Consider the following 19,581-nt stretch of genomic DNA (forward strand, 5'->3'; position numbering starts at 1 on the left):
TGGCCAAGATAATATAGGTTTAGATATTTTGAACAATTAACTGACACTTGTACTAAAGTATAGTATAAGAATCTTCACTAACTAAATAGCGAAGAACAGCTACTACTTAATTGGCCTTCTGTTTAACAAATGCATGTCGTACCTTCACTATCATTATTGTATGATCTCATATGATAAAAAAAGAACAGAACAAATTTTTTGACCGCATCATTTGACAGGGTTTTTTTTTGTTAATAAAATTTATCAAACTGATGGTTTGCGATAAGGTATTAAACTTTCTGCATTAAAAAGGCAAAGATAAGTCATGATTAAGCTTAAAATATTTCACCTAAGATTTATAAAAGAAAATGAAAATTGAGTGCTTCATGCGAAAGAAATTACTCACCACCATAGGAACATTGAGGGTAGTAACAACATCATCCAACGTTCCATTTGTTTTATCATACTGATAATACCATCTGCGAATTTGTCTGTAACTTACAGTGCCATTCTCGTTCCACGTTATGTTGACTTTTTCTCGGGATTCTCTATAAAAGGAAAATATTTTGTATATAATTACAGTACGGAATTATATATTTTCAATAGTCGAAAAAGCTTTCTAAAGTAATTTCTTTAAATTCATTCATTTTCTTTAAATTTTCATTTTGTTCTTTAAATTCATGCAAAATTTAAATTCTGTAAATAAATTTTTTTGTTATTTATATCTTTCATGAGTTCACTAGTTTTTCAAGTTCCTTTTACAGTCTTTTTAAAAAAGAGATCTTGCTCCATTCTAACGCCGCAACATTATTTTAATGCGTAAATTTAGCAAGCGAGCAGGCAAAAATAATGGTTGGTTCTCAAATTTGTGTTCCATTCGTTTAACAAACACTAGAACTACCGATGTTAAATAAGTACCTAGTTTTACCACACTCGTCAAATTGACGGGTTTTTGATCATCATGGCTTTTATTGTTACTTTTTGACTTAGTTTATGTAAATAAAAGAACATAATTTAACATAAATAGCATTTAATATAATAATTCATTAATTATTAATAAAAAACGCAAGAAAAGCAGTTTGATAATGAATGCGTCCTGATTACATTTACCAGTTAGATGTTTTTAGTTCTAAACCTCCTTATAATCTGAATAAATTAGATCCCATTATGACGGATGCCGAACACTTTTTGAATCAATTAATATAATTTCATATGAAAAGTATTATTCAAATTTTTCGAAGAAATGTCTGAAAGTGACGTATAAATGAATGTAAAAACGTATTGACGCCCATCATTGCATAGATGATCCATAAAATACTGTTAACTTTGAAATTGCTGAAGTCGGCGGTTTGACGGGTCTTGGTCCCTACTGATTATGGAAGTTAAAATGGCTGAATGGAATATGTAATTGTTTTTATATTTCATTAAAAGTCGCCATAAAGTTCTAGAACAATACATAAATTATATCAAAACTTTTAAGCATAAACTTAGAAGACTGTCAAAATGACGGTCTTGGTAGTTCTAGTGTTAAAGGCTTACAAAATCTCTGCACAGATAGTCAGACTGAACACAAATTTTCAAAAGGAAGACAACTGCGGTGGCTTGACGGTAATTTTCAGGCTTCAAGGTTTTAGGTCCCAAACTCGACTCTTCACATGATCCGCAGTGTAAGTGGACCTACTTTTAATGTTAAATCTGCGGCTGCTTGGAAAGAAAGATGCTCAAAAAGTAGAGATCCACCTGAAAATAGTTCTTATGCTTCTTAATAAAGGGGTATTAATGTGATCAAAATAAAACTTTTAACTAAGGCACTAATATTCAAAATCACAATAACCAGTTTTACCATATTTTAAAACTGCCATGCCCTCAACTAGGCTCGGGCGAATGATTTTCTCCCAATCTCTGTGACTAATACAAGTTTTAAAGCAGCAATTTGCATTGTTTACATAAATGTGAATATAAAAAAAAATCACTAAAAACTGTCTGCACCAATAGATTAATGTATGAATTCCAATGCATGTTTCTGCATTGGCGTGATGTGAAAGCAAACACGGTATTCTAGCTAAACACTTTTTCCTAATCCTTAGTTCATGCATTATTTCACAAGAGATAGATTAAAAATAGAATTATTATTATATATATTTAATTCATATACCTAATCATTCATTCATATCATTTAATATTTAATTCATATCATTTAATATTTAATTCATATATCTAAAAGGAAAAGCTAATGGACTCTTCAGATATCTAATAACGTCTCAAACTTATATAAATTGTTAAGCAAGTCAAATTTCAGCACACAATGAACATTCTTGGAAGAGTTATCTCACCCGTAGCAATGAATGTGAATTAATTAAACAAATTCAGATAAATCTTAAACTCATGAAAATGTAAAATCTTCAGTTTTAAAACACGGAAACAGGGTTACTTAGAGATAGATGGGCTATTTTGAGATAGACCTCGTTATTTTAAATCTGTCCAAACTTTCTAATTGGATGGCTTTTGACCCTCAAGAGATTTAATGCTCGCCAGACAAATAGACACATTAATTTTCGACATGATATCGAGTCTTTACGATGAAAATCAGCAATGAGGCTTTCTTTCACAATCAAGTGAGAAATGAAGTATCTAAAACATTGTCTACATCGAAAAGGTGAGAAACAATTTTAATTTCACAGGAGTTCTGTTAAAAAAAATCGCAGACACGTTATTTACAGTATGAGTGCCACCATATCAAATTGTATTAATTTTATAGTCATGTGGACACAAATATCATTTAATGTGTTTACTGATACAATGTACTTAGCATATATAATGGATATTTAAGACATTAATTATGTAGAAGCATTAAAACGAAAGATCTTCGGGATAATAAAGATTCTAAGCAAAAGCTCAAAATGCCCCAATTACTAAAATTGAGCTCGATAAGTCTTTTTTCACAGTTAGAGTTCAAAATATTTTTCTAGACAGCCCAATTTATGTTAAAGAATTATTTTAAATGCAATATTTTTTTCCCTTTCCTTTCTTTTATTTCTTTTTGAAAGTAATGCATTGAATTTAAATAAAACTTTGGAAAGTGATTGTTCAGTTTTCCTAAGATCTTATAAGTTGATTCATCTTCCAATCTCGAACCTTCTATTCCAAAATATGAAACATTTTCTACCCAGCTCCTTTCTAAGCCAGAAGCCACTAGAAGGAATGAGAAAAGTTTTATCCAAAGGTCGAATTCAGGCCAATCTACCTTGACACAACCTAGTTTCGCAAGTTTCTAGTTTTAAGTAGTGTCCTATTCTTTGAGCATCAAGTTATATAAAAATAAAATTACTTCGTATTGATAGTAATGGTGTGTTTGAAAAGATTAAATTTTTTGTCTTCAGAAAATATTTCTAGATTAATGTCACCTTCATCTATAGTCACGAAATACCAGAAGAGGAAAAGAGGCGAATGTTAAAAGCAAAACAAGGTACATTCAATTAAAATAAATATAACCGGCTTTGGAGAACTGTTCATCTTTAGACTTTCTTATATATCTTAACCATATAAAACCCGTTCTGTGTTTAGCTGCATCTTGTTGCGAAGAAAATAAAGAAAATATTTTGGGCTCTTTCGCGTTGACCAGTAATGCTCAGAATTTGATACAGATTTGTCGTGAAGGCCTATACAGAAATTTTCTAGTTAGTTGCAGTTTTGAGTTATTTCGTTAATGTATACACGAACAGGCAGATAGACAAACAATAAGCTTGTCGACTTTTGATTTACAGTGCCGCATGTTATTTGCAAAGCTCACTTTGCTTTAAAGTCATTGTGTTCATATTTCCTTGGATGGTCAGACAGTTTTTCTTGTTACGGATTTCAAATTTGGATTTCAGCCAAAATTGGATACATACAATACGGATTTCATCCAATACCTACAGCTTATGTCTGAAGACTACATTCCCATAACATATATCTACCTCAGTCATCGACATACTATGAAAATGCTTGACAAAAGCAGTTCTGAAATTTTATCCAGGATGCCACAGATTTTAAAATAATATAGTAGTAATTTTATAGATTTTAAAAACTATATTTACACCAAAATATAGCTTTTATTAATGCATTAACAGCTTTAGAGAATTAGAATTAATTCCAAAAAAGTTTTTTTAAGTTTAATAAAAATATATTTGACTTTTTTTTTTCTTTTGTACAGTTCTTAAAAAGTTTCATCACTGCTTATTTTTGTTCCATATTTCGAGTTATTATTCTGTTCACAAGTTTACAAAATTCTAAAAGTAGTTTCTTCGAATTCAGGGAAGTACAAAAGGTGAAGATTCATCAAAATCACAAAATACAAAAGGAAAAAAAAATGATGAATTTATTAAAATCCAAATAAGAAAATAATCTATTAAAACAAAATAAATCATTAGTCTTTAAGCTATGTGAATTCTTACAAGTGACATAAAACATATTTTGATATTCACTGGAAAGAGAACAAAATTAAAATCCATTAAGACTTGCGAATAAAAACTGCTATGCAAAAGTTTGACCCCAAATATAAAAAACAAAATCGAGAAAAAAATAAATTAATGAAAATCACGAATTTCTTATAAAATTAGAATTGCTAATATAATGAGACAGTTCATTGAGACATTCATTCCTTCCTTCCCGACATGAGATGTTCAGGACAAAATTCAAATTTTTTTTCCAGAATTATGTAACAAAGAGAGAACTTGTTGAATTTGAGAATTAAACTTATGAGAGTTGATAATATATAGACTAAATTGATATGCAGGGATGATAATCATCATTTAGCATATCAATAAGAAATGAAATTATACAATATGCGTAGGCTTTGGTAATTAACAGTTACATAATATAAGTTACGTAAAAAAAGAGTTACACGGCCTTAAAAAGTTGCGTAACATTGAGTAGAGTAATTTATTTTTTCTTTAGTGTACTAACACTTTATATGAAATAATGGGTTACATAACGATTAAGGATAGTCGTACGTATAGGTAATCGATTTACTTACTGATTACTAGAAAACTGTTTATTGTTGACGAATCATTAATTAATTTTGATGAAAAAGCACTCAGAAATTGACATCTACTGACGGATTTTCAATACATCGAAAAAAAAAAATCGATTTTTTTTGGTAACACTTTTTCAAAAAAGATCAATTTATCGATATCATGACGATTAATCATAGCCCATGATGAACCGTGATTTAATAGGTCAATGTTCAGAGCTAATTTTCATTTTCAGTATTTAAGAGGTATTTACTCATTCTTTTATCATTGGTATATTTGAAAATTTTTTACAATTGTATAGGTTGCATTGCCTTTTTAAAATCTTTATTTAGTTAATCTTTAAGAAATCAATCCGAAATTATATGTTTTGACATATAAACATGCAATAAAACGATATTATATGGCCAAAAGTTGTATTTGAATCAAAAAATAAATACATGTAACAAGTGAATTTTATATAAAGTTGGTTCTATTGCGAAAGAATTTTGTACATTACATTAGTTTTGTACCAAATGTACCATCGTACATTTTTCGCTAATAAAACCAAAATTCAATAAATTTCTGGCTGGTTCTTTATTGTAAAATTCCGTATAATTTACTTAAATCGACATTTATAAATTTAAAACTAAACATGAAATTAATATAAGATTATTTGAATCAAAAATTCTGGTTATAGTATAATTAAAATTGTTAAATTTAAATATTTTATTAATTAAATTAATTTAAATATTTTATTAATTAAATTAATTTAAATTTTTAAATTTAAAAATTAAAGATAATTTAAATATTAAATTTTAAATGTAATGCATATAATTATTACAGAATGAGTTTAAAACATATCAGAAAATTTCGTTATTCATATTTGGGCTATATACATATATATCGATTTCATTTTTTAAAAATATTTATAATATCATTCAAATTATAATGCTCATGTGTTAAAAGTATAAAATTTTAATTGTATTATTTCTATTGTTTGAAATAATTTTTCAGAACTTTTCAGTAAATAATTTGATTTTTTTTAAACGAAAAAAAAACATGAAGGCAACAAAAATAGAAAAATATTGAGGAATAAAAATCTGAAAAATTAAAATTGCAAATTTACTCGCGATTTGATGAATAAATTTTAGTTTTATTTAAACTTTCGAGGCAGATCAAATTTCATAAATTTCATCTTCGAAATTTCGAAATCAACTCTGAATTTTTAAGATTTTTAAGGGACAAAGAGTTTTTTTTTTTTTTTTTTTTTTTTTTTTTTTTTAAGTTATAAGATTTTTCTCTCTTATTTCCTTTTCTTTTCTACAATATATGGTTTCAAATTCTCAAAAAATACATATACCAAAAATATCTTTAAAAATATTGCTCCATTTTTATTTCCCAATATATTATTCATTAAATTATGTTATTTATTTATGATAAAGATTAATTTTACCGGATCATCTGTTCACCCATTATCCGATCACTAAGTTTTAATGCTGATTAAGCTTGATGGAAATTTCGATACTGATCATGCCACTAAGAATAAGTTTGGTAATATCTTCCGATTGGATTCTGGAAAATCGCTTCGGGAAGAGGCATATAGGTTGATTGAAGTAAATCCGAATAACAAAGATCTATCAAATTGTTTATGAGTGGAATATGTTTTTAAACGTTTATCGTTTTTAGTTTTCATTTCATATGCTTCTACATATTTTGAAAAATATAATTTTTCACAGCTTTATATCTCTAAAAATATTGCTTCATTTCTATCTTATAATAGATTGTTTATCCATTTATTATACTTTGCATTTTGAAAAAGATTATTTTTAGTACTAGATCGGTCCACATAGGAACATTTGATAACTATTTAAATTTTGATGCTTGTCTAATTTGATCGAGCACTCAATCTCAATCGAACTTGCAAGAGTACAGAGAATCCATTCTGGCAATATTTCTCAATTCAATTCGACGGCATCACAATGAAAATGGTTCTACGCTGGTAAAATGGAATTGTGAAAGGAATATATGATGGAAAGATAAATGCTTATGATTTAATAATATGTTGCACTGCATGATTTGGATTGACGTGTATACACTTCGAAAGTACTTAACTGATTAAATACATCATATAAATAAAATTTCTAATAAAAATTCTGTTTTTGAAATAAATATTGAAAGAGAGCACTTTTTATCATAATCTGAAGCACGCGAGTGAAAGATTTGATGAAAGAAAGTCGACTTGATTTCATTATAAGAGATTTAAACAATTTGCAACAAGTATTTACAATTAATTTTGAAAAAAAAAATGAAATAAAAAAAATTCACTATAATAAAACTGGTAAAAATCATTAAAAAGTTAATTGTCTGAATTTTGTAAAGCTGCAAAAATGGTTTTTGTGCGATAATGGAACCCGAAGATGAAAAAAATGGAATAGATAAATTTAAATTTAACATGTAATTAAAATTTTGAAAAATCTTTTCATAACGAGTACCTATTACAACGAAGTAACTACTTGTAACTATAACTACAATTAACTAAGACAAACTTGGTAACTATTTGTCCAACGAAACAATGCATTCTGTAGGGAATTACTTTCGCATCACGCAATTTGTAGGTGCTTTGCCACCCTTAAAACATTAAAAAATGAATTTCTGCCTATAACCGTTTCCCTGGCACTACTTCATTCTCTCTCGTATATGCGGAATATGTATAAAGAGAAAGTGCTGTAATCGTGCGTGTTAATATGAAAAAATCGTTTACGGTGTTTTGATGAATTTTTAGATTTTAGATACATCGGAGAAATTTTGGGAATTATGTCTATATGCGGGCGTGTAAATACAACAAGCATTAAAAGAAATTGACTTGTTGGCGTTGGATATACTATTACATAAAGTCTGATCAAAAAAAGTGTTTTTAGATGTTATGCGGAAAATAACATCAAAACGATCTTCGCCAACAATTCTTCTGGAAGATATTGGCAGTAAGGGTTCTTGGTTTGACATTGTATATACAAAAGGGAAAAACCAGAGGATGGTTCCGTAGAGGGGGGAGAACAAGGCTTTCGCAAATCATCATTAAAATTGAAAGAAATCTTTTTTGACAGAAGTCAAAATAAGAAGAAAAACAAGATTTTGGCGAAAGAGAACTGGTTCCGAGTAGTTTGTGAAACGGGGGATTTTTTGGTCACGCGCATGTTTTCGGTTTGAGGACAATATATCCACGGTCTTATGAAGCAACACAAAGCTCATTTTATACAAGACGGAGATTTTCGAACAACCTAATGTAATTATGTAATACTTTTGAGTGAATTTTTGAAATCCAGACGATTTAGAATTGTTTATTCGTTTGAATTTTTTCCAACATTATGGAATGTTTTTTTCTTCTTCCATTTTACAGAATTCTTTTTATTCTCGATTGAATTGATTCTAGTAGAGATATATCAACTGTGTTATTAAAAGTAATAAAATTGTTTCTTATATATTGAAATAAAACTCAGTTTAAAATAAATTTATTCAGAAAAGTAGATAAGTGACCGAATTACCTTCACTGTCCATATTATCTTCAAAAAAGTATCGTGCAAAATTTTCAGTTCGCAAGAATAAGACAAAAGATAAAGTAGGAATTCTTTTAAAAATTAGAAAGAATAAATGGCCCCAATAACAACTTGATTTTAGCTTTTTTTTTAAACTTTACCACAACCATTACAATTTTAGAGTGAAATTAGAATGAATGCACAATCAGATTTTTAGATCTGTATCAAATTTGGAGCTGATGTAAGTTTTGGTTGCCTGTCATGTGTTTAACTTGTGTACTTGTGAGTCGAAATCTACCTAAATCTATATTAAAATGAGTACCTACGAGAAAAAGTACCAAGATGGTACTATATCCTCTTGCCTATTCGATACGATTAAAACAAAAACATGTCAAATTTTAAAGGTATACAGGGAAGTCGGGGGGGGGGGTTGACACTCCCGCTTTGGTAACAATTGTAAATTGATACTGTTGTAGATACTGTAAAATGCTGGGAATTATGTTCCACTTTATTTCTTGAAAAAATTTTTTATTAAGCAAGAGTCAGAATTTACGAATATTAACAGTTAACATAAATAAATGGCATTTCTCTTTCGGCTATCAATCAACAGTTATTTACATCAGACATTTTAAACTTTTTTTTTTTATCATACAATATTACATATCAATTGATTCATGATGTTGAATGCATTCTTACATATCGCCTCTTAACAAGCAATACCATCTGTATAGGATAGATGGTGTTACTTGTTAAGTGACAATATATAATTCTCAAAATGCTGTAGAAAGAATAAGAAGCTGCGCTTCCTCAATATAAGGTCTCATGTTCATACCACATGCAAAAATGCTTAGAATTTTTCTTTTTTGGTTGCAAAAAAATTCAATTTATTTCTCCCTATTGAAAAATTTGGCAAGTGAGATGGTGTTATTCGTTAAGTGATGATATATAAAAGGTAATTTAACCTACGAGATATTAATTTTGGCCACTAGCTTTTCTAAAAACAGACATTTGAAGTTTAGTTCTACTTTAAGTTAAAGTAAACTACAGCAGATGCGATATGTGTAATTACAGCAGGTGTAAAACAAACGGATCAGTGGCGGACCGTAGACAGGCTGTGCATCAATTCTCGTATCTCAAAGCAGAACCAACATCTATTCAACAAAATGAAAATTACGGTGTCTGAGTCAAGGTATTTATTTTCTACTGGCCCGTTAAAGGCTTTACAGTCTTCAAAGTATGCTGCTTCATAAAATATATACTAAAATGTAGCAATTTTATTGACGACTGTAATAAAAGGAATATTTAATATTCTCTTCACGTCTTTGAAATTCTTAAAATTCTTTTCTCTATCCCTAGATCATTCAATCTCCGAGTCTAATAAATAGCATTTTATCATGCATCTATCCCTGGAATCTGAAATCAAACTGAGTGTTTTTTCTGAAATGAGAACATTTTACTGATATTTAAGTTTTCAATAGTCCATATATTAGTGGACTATTTTCAGGTAAGAACTGTTTATACTAGACAAAATTTGAATAGAAGGCAATAATATTCATAGGTATCTTTAATACCTATTTCATGCATAACCAGTTGTTTAGTAAATAAGAGCATAATTTAGAAAATTCAGTAAGTAATGTGTAACATGTATAATACTCTAAGTGTTTACATTAACGCACTTCGTTATTAATATTTTTTTAGGCTTTTGTGCCAGATCTTATAAGTCTCTAAAGCTAATAAAAAGGAAAGTCTGTTTCAATACAAACGCCAAATGAATCAATGATTCAAAGTGCAATAGTGCGGAATGGGGTTTCGTAATCCAATGCTATTTTACCATTAAAAGGAAAAGTCACTGATGTCGATTATCTAACAGTGTCAAACCTAAATGAGAGCATGGGCCAAATAAGCAAAGTCTAAATGGGCCTCAAAAACAACAGCAAAGTTTTATAGAAACAAAATCTCAATGTAAAAAGGCAATCTCCCAAGCAGTAGCAATAGCTGTCAGTAATCATGGATTTGGCAGAAAACTTATTTCTTTTCAAAAAAGAAAATAATACTTCACACTGAAAAGCTATTCTATATTCGGAAATAATTTCATAAGCTAATTTTAAAGTGTTTTCGAATCCGACTGGTAAATATTTATAAAATTTAGCCATCTCAGATTCTAAGAATTTTGCCTTCATATCTGGACAGCATCTGATCTCGATTATTTTTTGCATACGATGTGGTATTTCTATTGTATTTATGGATAAAGCTGAAGAACGCAAAATAAATGGCGCATGCTGTTGATGTTCTTTTTAAAAAGCATGCATTGTTCGAAGTTTTAAAATTTAAAATTAGAATTTTTGTTAAAAATTTGTTATGAATAGTATGGTTGGACGACCGTGAGCTTTAGACTTTCGCTAGTAATTAAAGAAATCCATAAAAAATAAGATAACAGATCTTTCCCGATTTTTTTTTTATCAAAACGTTAATGAATAATTTATTATTTATTTATTGAATTACAACCAGCAATTATCTATGCATTATGAATGTTGCTACACGAAGTAAACCGCATAGCAACCTAAACTAAGTAGTATTTTTAACAACATGCATTCCACATTTGTGATCATTTTTTCAATGACACCATAAAGATGTGTATATGTCAGAATCTTTTAACGGATACGCGAGTTAGATATTGTAAATGGTAATAATTTATTTTAATCTGAATGACTTCTTAATATTGAAAAAATAGTACGAAAATGGATGTAATTTTTTTGCAAAATGTTACTGATGATGTGCAGATAATTTTTTTAAAAGGAAAAACGTGCACCGTATCGAAAATTTGATTTTTATTCAAAGTTATAAAAAAATATGTTAGCATATTCTAAAAGCATTTATCACTAAAGGCTTTAAAGAACTTTGAAACCCAGGTGGAATGCTTAATAAGGACTATTTTGGAGCATCAGTTTCTTAAAATAAAAATTTATTTTGGGAAACTACCGCATCCAAGAATAAAATGAAATGACCTTGGATGTCTTTGCAAGATGGGAGTAAGTTGAATCTAAAAATAATCCTACTTTCAAAATAAAAAGTTTATCATTCTCATTATCAAAATTAAAGAAATTAAAGTCTGTGATTAGATTTCTAAAATATTTGTCATGGCAAGTAAATGCATAAAATTCCACGTGCAGAATAGTTCGATTCTGCACGTGGAATTTTATGCATTTGATGGAATTTCAGATACGAATTCCTGTGATCCAAAATTAATTTTACCATTCAAAATGAAAACTTGATTATTCCACGTATTTACACATCTAAAATTTCGTTAGAATATTAAGAAAATAAGGTATTTATTACAGGAAAAGAAGTGTCATTACATAATAGAATGTCCTTGAGTTTATTTTTAGACAAGACAACAATTCATAATTCAGTTATCGTACAAGTAGTATTGGCTTCATTTTTAATAATTATTTCATAAATCTACAAATAGAAAAAGCTAACGTACGTTGCACAGAAATAGCTTTTATTATTTAAAACGGAATCGCGACAGTCGAATGGAAACATATCGATATATGAACATTTCAGTCTGTTTCATTCACCAATTTCATAGCTGCACTTCGATAAAATTAACGCATCTGCAAAATATTGTAATAAATGCTGCTAGCTGAGTCAAATATTTCATCCAGTCAGGGGAAAGAAGTTCTTATTTCACAGTATATACACTTTTAATTTGAGCCCAAAAAAAGTTCATATTGATTCAATTAAATTCCTATTTTTATGTCATATTAAATAAAGTGGAATTTAAAAAAAAGCAATCCTATATTGATCTTTTAGCAGTCTAAAAAGTCAACCTGGGTGAACAGGCTGGTGGCCAAAAGCGGTTATTTCATTATAATTCATCTCATCATTAAACTTATGAAAAAAACCCTGCAATTTTTCAAGTATTAGGTCATCTTAAGCAGGACAAGTCGAATTTAAAAGCTGATTTTCAGGAAGGGAGAAGCTGAAGTAGAGTAAGATATTTTTCTTTCAAAGTACTCTATCCCCAAATAAATAAAAATATAAAAATAAAAAGACAACGGTGTTTTTTTTTTGTTTTTTTTTGTTACCAGTTTTCCTCAGCGGGAATGCTGTATGTATTTATTTCTATACCCGAAACTAAGCAAACATCGTCGATTCTGGGTCATACAAACTTTTTTTTCTTTCAAAACTAGAGATAATGACTTGCTAGTGATAACTGCTTCCAAATATAAAAAAATAATATACAAACTCTAGAGTGTTTCAAATCTGACTAGTAAATATTTGAAAAAGGCAGGCGCCCGATTTCAGTGAATTTTGCCTTCAAATTAGATTAATGTTGAAAATCAGTTTCTTGCTTACGAATAATCCATTTTCGAACTAAAACCACAAAATGGCATCTCAATAATTCCTTTTCCCGTGTAAAAGAAGGGTAGGTGTTACTTACCTACAGAGGGCGATATACATAATATATATAAAAAAAATGACCTTCCAAACACTTTTTTTTTTCAGTCGACAAATTTGGAATCTCTCCATAATGATTTCCAACGAATGATATGCTACAAACTCGCTGAAACTTGATTTTTCTTTTGCTAATTCTCTTAAACAGACGATTAAAAAACGCATAGTTTTATAACTAAAACCGACTTTATTACAGTTTTTTACCAAATAGTGGTTGTTTACAAATTATTTTAAGGAACAGTTTGTAAAAATAGCAACAATGCGTAATTCCAATTTGAAAACGATCCCTTAAGATTTCCATCAAGGTTGCGAATTTAATTGTAAAATAGTGATAAAATAGTGATTTTCAACATTTCATAACTTGATTCATTTAGCGATGTCATAAATTCATTGTCGGCTTAGAAATGCTGTGCACATGGAATAGATTTTAAGGCTCCCTAGGGCCTTCAGGGTTGGGGCGACAGCCTCTAACGGCCTTGCGGCAAACCGCCATTAGTTAAATTTATATCTTCTCAACAGCTTTTCTTGAAGATTTAGCCGTAGATACTCATTCTGATCTTGTCGTTTAATTATCTCTGTCTCGAACAAAAAATTTTGCAATCTCATTGAATCAGAAGTCACAAAAGAAATCGCAATCTTAACTTTTTGATTTCTAGAAGATACATTGTTTCCCGGAAAAGAATTATTAATAGTGTCGTTAAAACTTTTAAATAACAGACATATCGATGTTTTCTCCGATTTGCTCCTTTCATCAAAAGAAAATGTTAAAAAATACTTTACCTAAATGTGTAAGGCCCAAGTTCTTCTAAAACTGGCTTGTTTGTTAAAGCCCAAATCTCTTCAGGATTTGTTATGTTGAAAAAGTAGAAATGAATATAAATAGGTACAGGAACATCCTTCCAGTATGAGTATGACTGAGATCCTTCTTTAAGTACTAATCTCTGAAATTGAAGATAAAAGGAACTATTAAGAATGTAAAATTGTGAAAGCTTAATTTCACAACTAAAAAAAATGCAACAACACTAATAACAATTACTGTATAAACAATTAACAATATACATGAAAGATTCATAACATAAATTAATAACTAAAAATTTGAAATTTTGTGAGTTATCGGAAGCGTTTAAATTGCCCATCATTATTATCCAGGCTTTGTAGATTAAACTAATTGGTGAAGTTATAAATGGATTTAAATAAGTCATTTGGCATTTCGCCGTATTTATATTTTCATGTATACTGTCAAATTGGCCTTTACCAGGTCTTGAACTACAGTGGAATTCTAAAATCATACGACAAATTTAAAGGATAGGTCTTGATAGGTCAAACTTGATGACTCGGAATTTTACGGAATAACATGGGGATTTTTTGCCAGCGAAAAAAAATGTAGGGTCTTACTTATGTAAAATGCTGCAAATGGCAAATACTGAAACATAGGGTTTGTAGATTTTTCAAACCCTGTTTTTTTAAAGTAAATTTGCCACATTTGAAAACCTGTTTTTAAATTAATAAAACCGGTTTTCCGAAACACTTGGATATTCCTCGTCTTCAAAAAATTTTATCGGTTGAGACCGATTCGCCTAGCAGCTGAAGATTTAGGGCGATGAGATGCCAATTTATAAACAAGTGAAGGTATATTTGAATTTCTGTTAATTGAACTAAAAAATTTAAACACTGAAATAAGTTAGAAATTTCTATATGCTTTAGAAGAACGAATTCAAGAAAGAAGACAAGTAGAATTACCAACTCTTTTGTTGTATTTGCAAAATCCACAAAATATTTATAGTTCAGCAAAGAAATCTAATGTACTTTCTTGAGTTTCAAAAACCGAAATTATTAAGTTATCTGGAAAGATATTGTTTTGAATATTTCTAAATTCTTATGTGGAAATCGATTCTGATGAAGAACAAACCGAACAAACTACATCAGAGTAATGCTTTTTTAAAAGAAGCCATAGAAAAATCAATTCATAAGTTTCTTGAATATCCTGAGGAAAACTTACAAATCCAGACACTAAAAGCTGAATTTTCATTATTTGCGGCAACAAATAAAAGAACAAAAAACTTAGATTTGTTATTTCATGCCCTGAAAACTATAAAACCAAGCTTAATAGCTAGTGAACGAGTATTTTCAATTTCAGGCAATATTATGTCCAAAATAAGAACAAGACTTAGCCACCGTTCAGTGAATATTTTATGTTTTTTAAAATTCTATTTTCTTAGGAGACATTAAAATTAACGAAAATAATATAAATATTATTTGAAATTTTTGTTTGAGTTTTCGTTATTTTGTGTAAGTAATATGTATATGTAATCCTTAATTATTTTTTTTATATTTTGACTTTGATATTGATTTCGTTTTTTGTTATTTTATATAAATGAGATAAAAATAGAATAGGCAAAAATATATTAAGACAAAAATTCGAAAACCGGTTAAAACTGGTTTTTTGGAAATATTGAATTCGAGAACCGGTTTTTCAAAAAGTCGGTTTTTGTATAAACCTTACTGAAACAGCTTCCCATCTTTTTATTTTTAACTGAAATTCTCATAATTTTTCAGTTCCTGTGAATCCTTATAGCAATTAAATTTTAATAGTATTGCAATTAAACCTAAATAATGTATAAAATATTTCTGAACTGATTGTATTTTCCGAATTGATTCAATTTCCTTCATCAATCAACTTTATTTATCTTTTGAGCTTAATTAAGTTTTGGCAGGCCTAAAGCCTTAATTGCCCCAAACAACCAAGAAAAATTGAAAAATGTTGAAGTAAAAAAATGCACACAAAAGTATTACTATTTGAACTGAATTTTGATGCACAGACAAAATGAAAATGCACCGGATGTTCTGCAGCTGGTAAAGTGCAATAGGTTCTTGCGTTTAACTGTTAAAAAAACCCATTAGACTAAATGATTTTTTTTAAAATATAAAATTTAATTAATATTTTTTGTTTGAGCTATTAGGAACTTAATTTTAATAGTTCACATTAATTACTTCATTATAAAGTAGATATTTAAACAAGTTATAAAAAGAATTGAGTAAATAAAAATTATTATTTACTTATAATGAAAAAAGTAGCAACAGAGGAAGGATAGTAGATCCTGTGATCTGTAAAATATCTTAAAAGGTAAAATTTTTGACGAAAAAAATTACGTTTGATATATATAATGTTTCTTTAATTTGATACAAATGTGTATTGCAATAATTACATTATTAAAAGTTACATATTCATTCTAGATATAGCGCAAAAATGAATAATATAAAATTATAACGTCAGGTATTTTAATACTTAAAGCAAGGAGGATTGCTTTAGCTAATGAAATATAGAGTTATAGCTTTTGAAGATTATATGTAATATACTAAATAGTTCATGAACGTGTAATAAACAGTTCAAAACATATTCAGTGGCGGATTTTCGAAGAGGCAGACTAAGGCAACTGCTTATGGCTGCTGTGGGAAGGGGCGCAAGTGCTTCTTTTATAAGGTAATAATTGCCTAGTTATCACATAAATTTGTAAAAAAATGCAAGTTTTCTCAATTATAAAATGTTAGGACTACAGTGCGAGTTCACAACGAAATATTAAAATCATTAAAGTATAATTATTTATTTATGCGGAACGATATTAACTTGATTCTATTCAAATTTGACGTTCTAAAGATCGTCATCAATAGAATGTCACAAATTTGACACAATATATTTTGATATATCAGAGACGACGTATGGAAATTTTATGCCATAAAATTCGACAAAATTGTAAATTTTACAAAATTTTAACAACTTCTATTTCTCTAAAAAGTAAAATTTAAGGATTTTTTTTTATTTTTAAGCAATTCGCAAAATTAAATAATAGTTGACTTTTTAAAGATTTTTGATCAGTAAAATAAGTATCTGCTAAAATAATTAATATATTCAACCAGCCACCCGTCTATAATCTACCAACAATGTATAAATGCTCAATTAAATTCGTAAAGAAAATTTATTAATATATTTCAGCGGCATCTTCTAAATATTTATGTTCTTTAGAATTCACTTAATTAGTTTTTGTAGAACTTCTTTAATAAAAAGATAATGCAGATAAAACAAATACCGACAAGATGCTTATTTTGCATAACTGAATAAATGATCTTCCACTTAGAATTATTAATGAGTTAATTAATTGTTTCCGTGATAAAATACTTAATTCTGAAGGTCAAAATTTATCTACATAATGCAAATAACAAGTCGTATAATTATTTTCACTGGTTTCGAATTTTTCCAATGTATCATATGTCAGGTTTTTTCTCGTGTATGTAATTAAATGATATTGCAGTATAAATTAGCCACAGATGTGAGAATAGAAATACTGTCCGTCGATTATCATGATCAATTTTGATAATTAATTGAAGTTAACCGAATGGCATTATTATAATATATGATAATGTCAATGTTAAGTGGCTGAGATAGTCTAAATATCAAACCCCAAAAAGCCCCTGATTTCACGAAACAGCAATATCGATTTTATTAGTCAAAACTCTGAATTAAATCATTTGTAAAAATTAATAAACACATTGATTAAATTAATGTTTTACTTTTTTGTTTTCCTAAAACCCACACTGTTGATCCCAACGGTGATGAGAAATAAGTACAAATATCCAAGAGACGTAACCACCCTTTCAATTACTATACATACGCAATTGTCAACGTATAAATGATTCATCCTTCATATTAATGAACGCAAATCACATGTTGTAATAGGAAAATTTTAGGATTCGAATTAATTTGTTAATTAATTAAGATCCGAATTAAACAGTTTTTCCTCTTTACTATTTAAATATTTTATCATTAAAATAATTTATTACTTATTCATGAATAAAGGTTCCGCCATTTGATATGATTTCAGCTCTTTAGCACTTGATAATCGTCTTTTGACCATGAAATTATACATGAACTGGTTACTGTATAAGGCAATTCTGCTGCGCGTGGATTAAATGGATCTTTTTTACATTGAGATCGGCATGATTGATGTCGTTAACTCGAAATGTCAACGGGAATGTATTGCGTCCCATGTTCATGTTGAAGATATATTTGAGAATAAAGAATTTTCAGTAAGAGAGGGCTTCTTCATCACAATCGCGACACGAAAACCTATCTTGATGACGTTTGGAAAGTTAGGACAGAAATGTGGGGTAGGTGATGGGTAACTCTTTCTATGATCATGCTCTTAGCCCAATTAATTTTATTTTGTGCGAATATATAAAACAATGTTTCTAGTTGAACATTACTACACTCAACTAGTTGTGGAAATCCAATGAAAGAGATGCTCCAAATGATATGATTCGCACCGTTTGAAGTTCCAATTCCAACAAGCAATTTTAGCTGCAACGCCTGGTTAATAAATAGCTCAACATTTCGATTTCTAACAATTTTTACATTTATTTAACTCTTTCTGGCGCCATGAGAAGTATGGTTTCCATCAAATTTATCAATCTGTGTATGAAATTATGTAGGCTGGCATAAGTTCTGACAAATTTTTCTATAAGACAGAAAAAACTTAGATGATTTAGTTCCTTATCTCATACAAAATGAGTTTCTTGATTTGTTGATTTAATTAATAAAATTTATTTAATAAATTAAAGGAATCACTTTTCTTAATCAGGATCTAGACCATAAAATATTTTAATATACCATGAATAGAAAAAAAATGGCCTTTTAAATAGTTAAATTAATCCGTGTTATGAAACTTCGATAAATATTATTTAATGCTACGGATTAATTATTTCAACGTGTGCTTACATTTTGGGACAACACGTAATGTATTTATTTTTCCTTTCTATTTACATTTTTTTTGCATTTTTGGGACAACATAATTTATTTCTCAATCCTATTTACTTTTAACCATTATGTAAATTTTATTCCGTTTTCAAATTTTATTTGCATAATATATTGCTTAGGACTATAAATTAGCATGATTTCATCGTTTTTCATGGTACCATAATTCAACTTTTTGCTACTCATTGGCATCCTATATTTTTTAGTGAAATATATAGTACATGTGATATGCAAAAAAAAACACATCTTTATAATACAATTATTAGAATAATAGCCCAGCAAAGTCACAAAGCAATGTCGCTACAATCGCTGCCGTGTGAGAATTTGCCGTCCAAGCAAATCTTCTATGGATGTAATTAAGTACAATTGAGCTCATAATGGGATATAAAAAATTAACAAAATAAGTATTTAAGCATTGATGCGTATTTTCAATTTTAGTGTAAAAACCTGAAATCAAATTTTATTTTTCTAGCTCGTTCTGTTTTTGTTTTAGTACTGAGAAACAGATGAGCATAATTCCAAATCTACATGTTTTTTCCGGATAAAGAGAGGCTAAAACGAAAACATTAATTTATACCATGAAAATTTTTGATAGTTAGAATACCTTTTCTCTGCATACTTAGCATACGAAAAAATGGAAAGTAATAATAAAGAAATAATTATTTTTTGCGTATATTTTTTGCAATATTAATTGTTTATTGTTCTGATTCCTATCCAAATACAGAAAGGATAAAATTACCCTGAGTCGTAATTCAGTTGTAAAACATTTTTCCAGTTATAAAGCCATTACTGAAAAACATCCGAAAGTTTGTTA

The 19,581-nt window shown here is 28.7% G+C and overlaps 1 protein-coding gene across 4 annotated transcripts in view; it reads right to left on the reverse strand.

The window, feature by feature from the left end:
- LOC129960852 (protein croquemort-like) overlaps positions 1 to 19,581 on the reverse strand; it is a 111,428-nt gene that overhangs the window by 43,240 nt on the left and 48,607 nt on the right. For all 4 annotated transcript variants that reach the window (XM_056074548.1, XM_056074550.1, XM_056074547.1 and 1 more), the window contains exons 3-4: positions 13,742 to 13,902; positions 386 to 527 (exon numbers count right to left, since the gene is read on the reverse strand). In XM_056074548.1, coding sequence (XP_055930523.1) covers positions 386 to 527; positions 13,742 to 13,902 — 303 coding nt within the window. The remainder of the gene's footprint in view (positions 1 to 385; positions 528 to 13,741; positions 13,903 to 19,581) is intronic.

The sequence above is a fragment of the Argiope bruennichi genome, chromosome X2 (assembly GCF_947563725.1).
Source record: "Argiope bruennichi chromosome X2, qqArgBrue1.1, whole genome shotgun sequence".
NCBI lineage: Eukaryota > Metazoa > Arthropoda > Arachnida > Araneae > Araneidae > Argiope > Argiope bruennichi.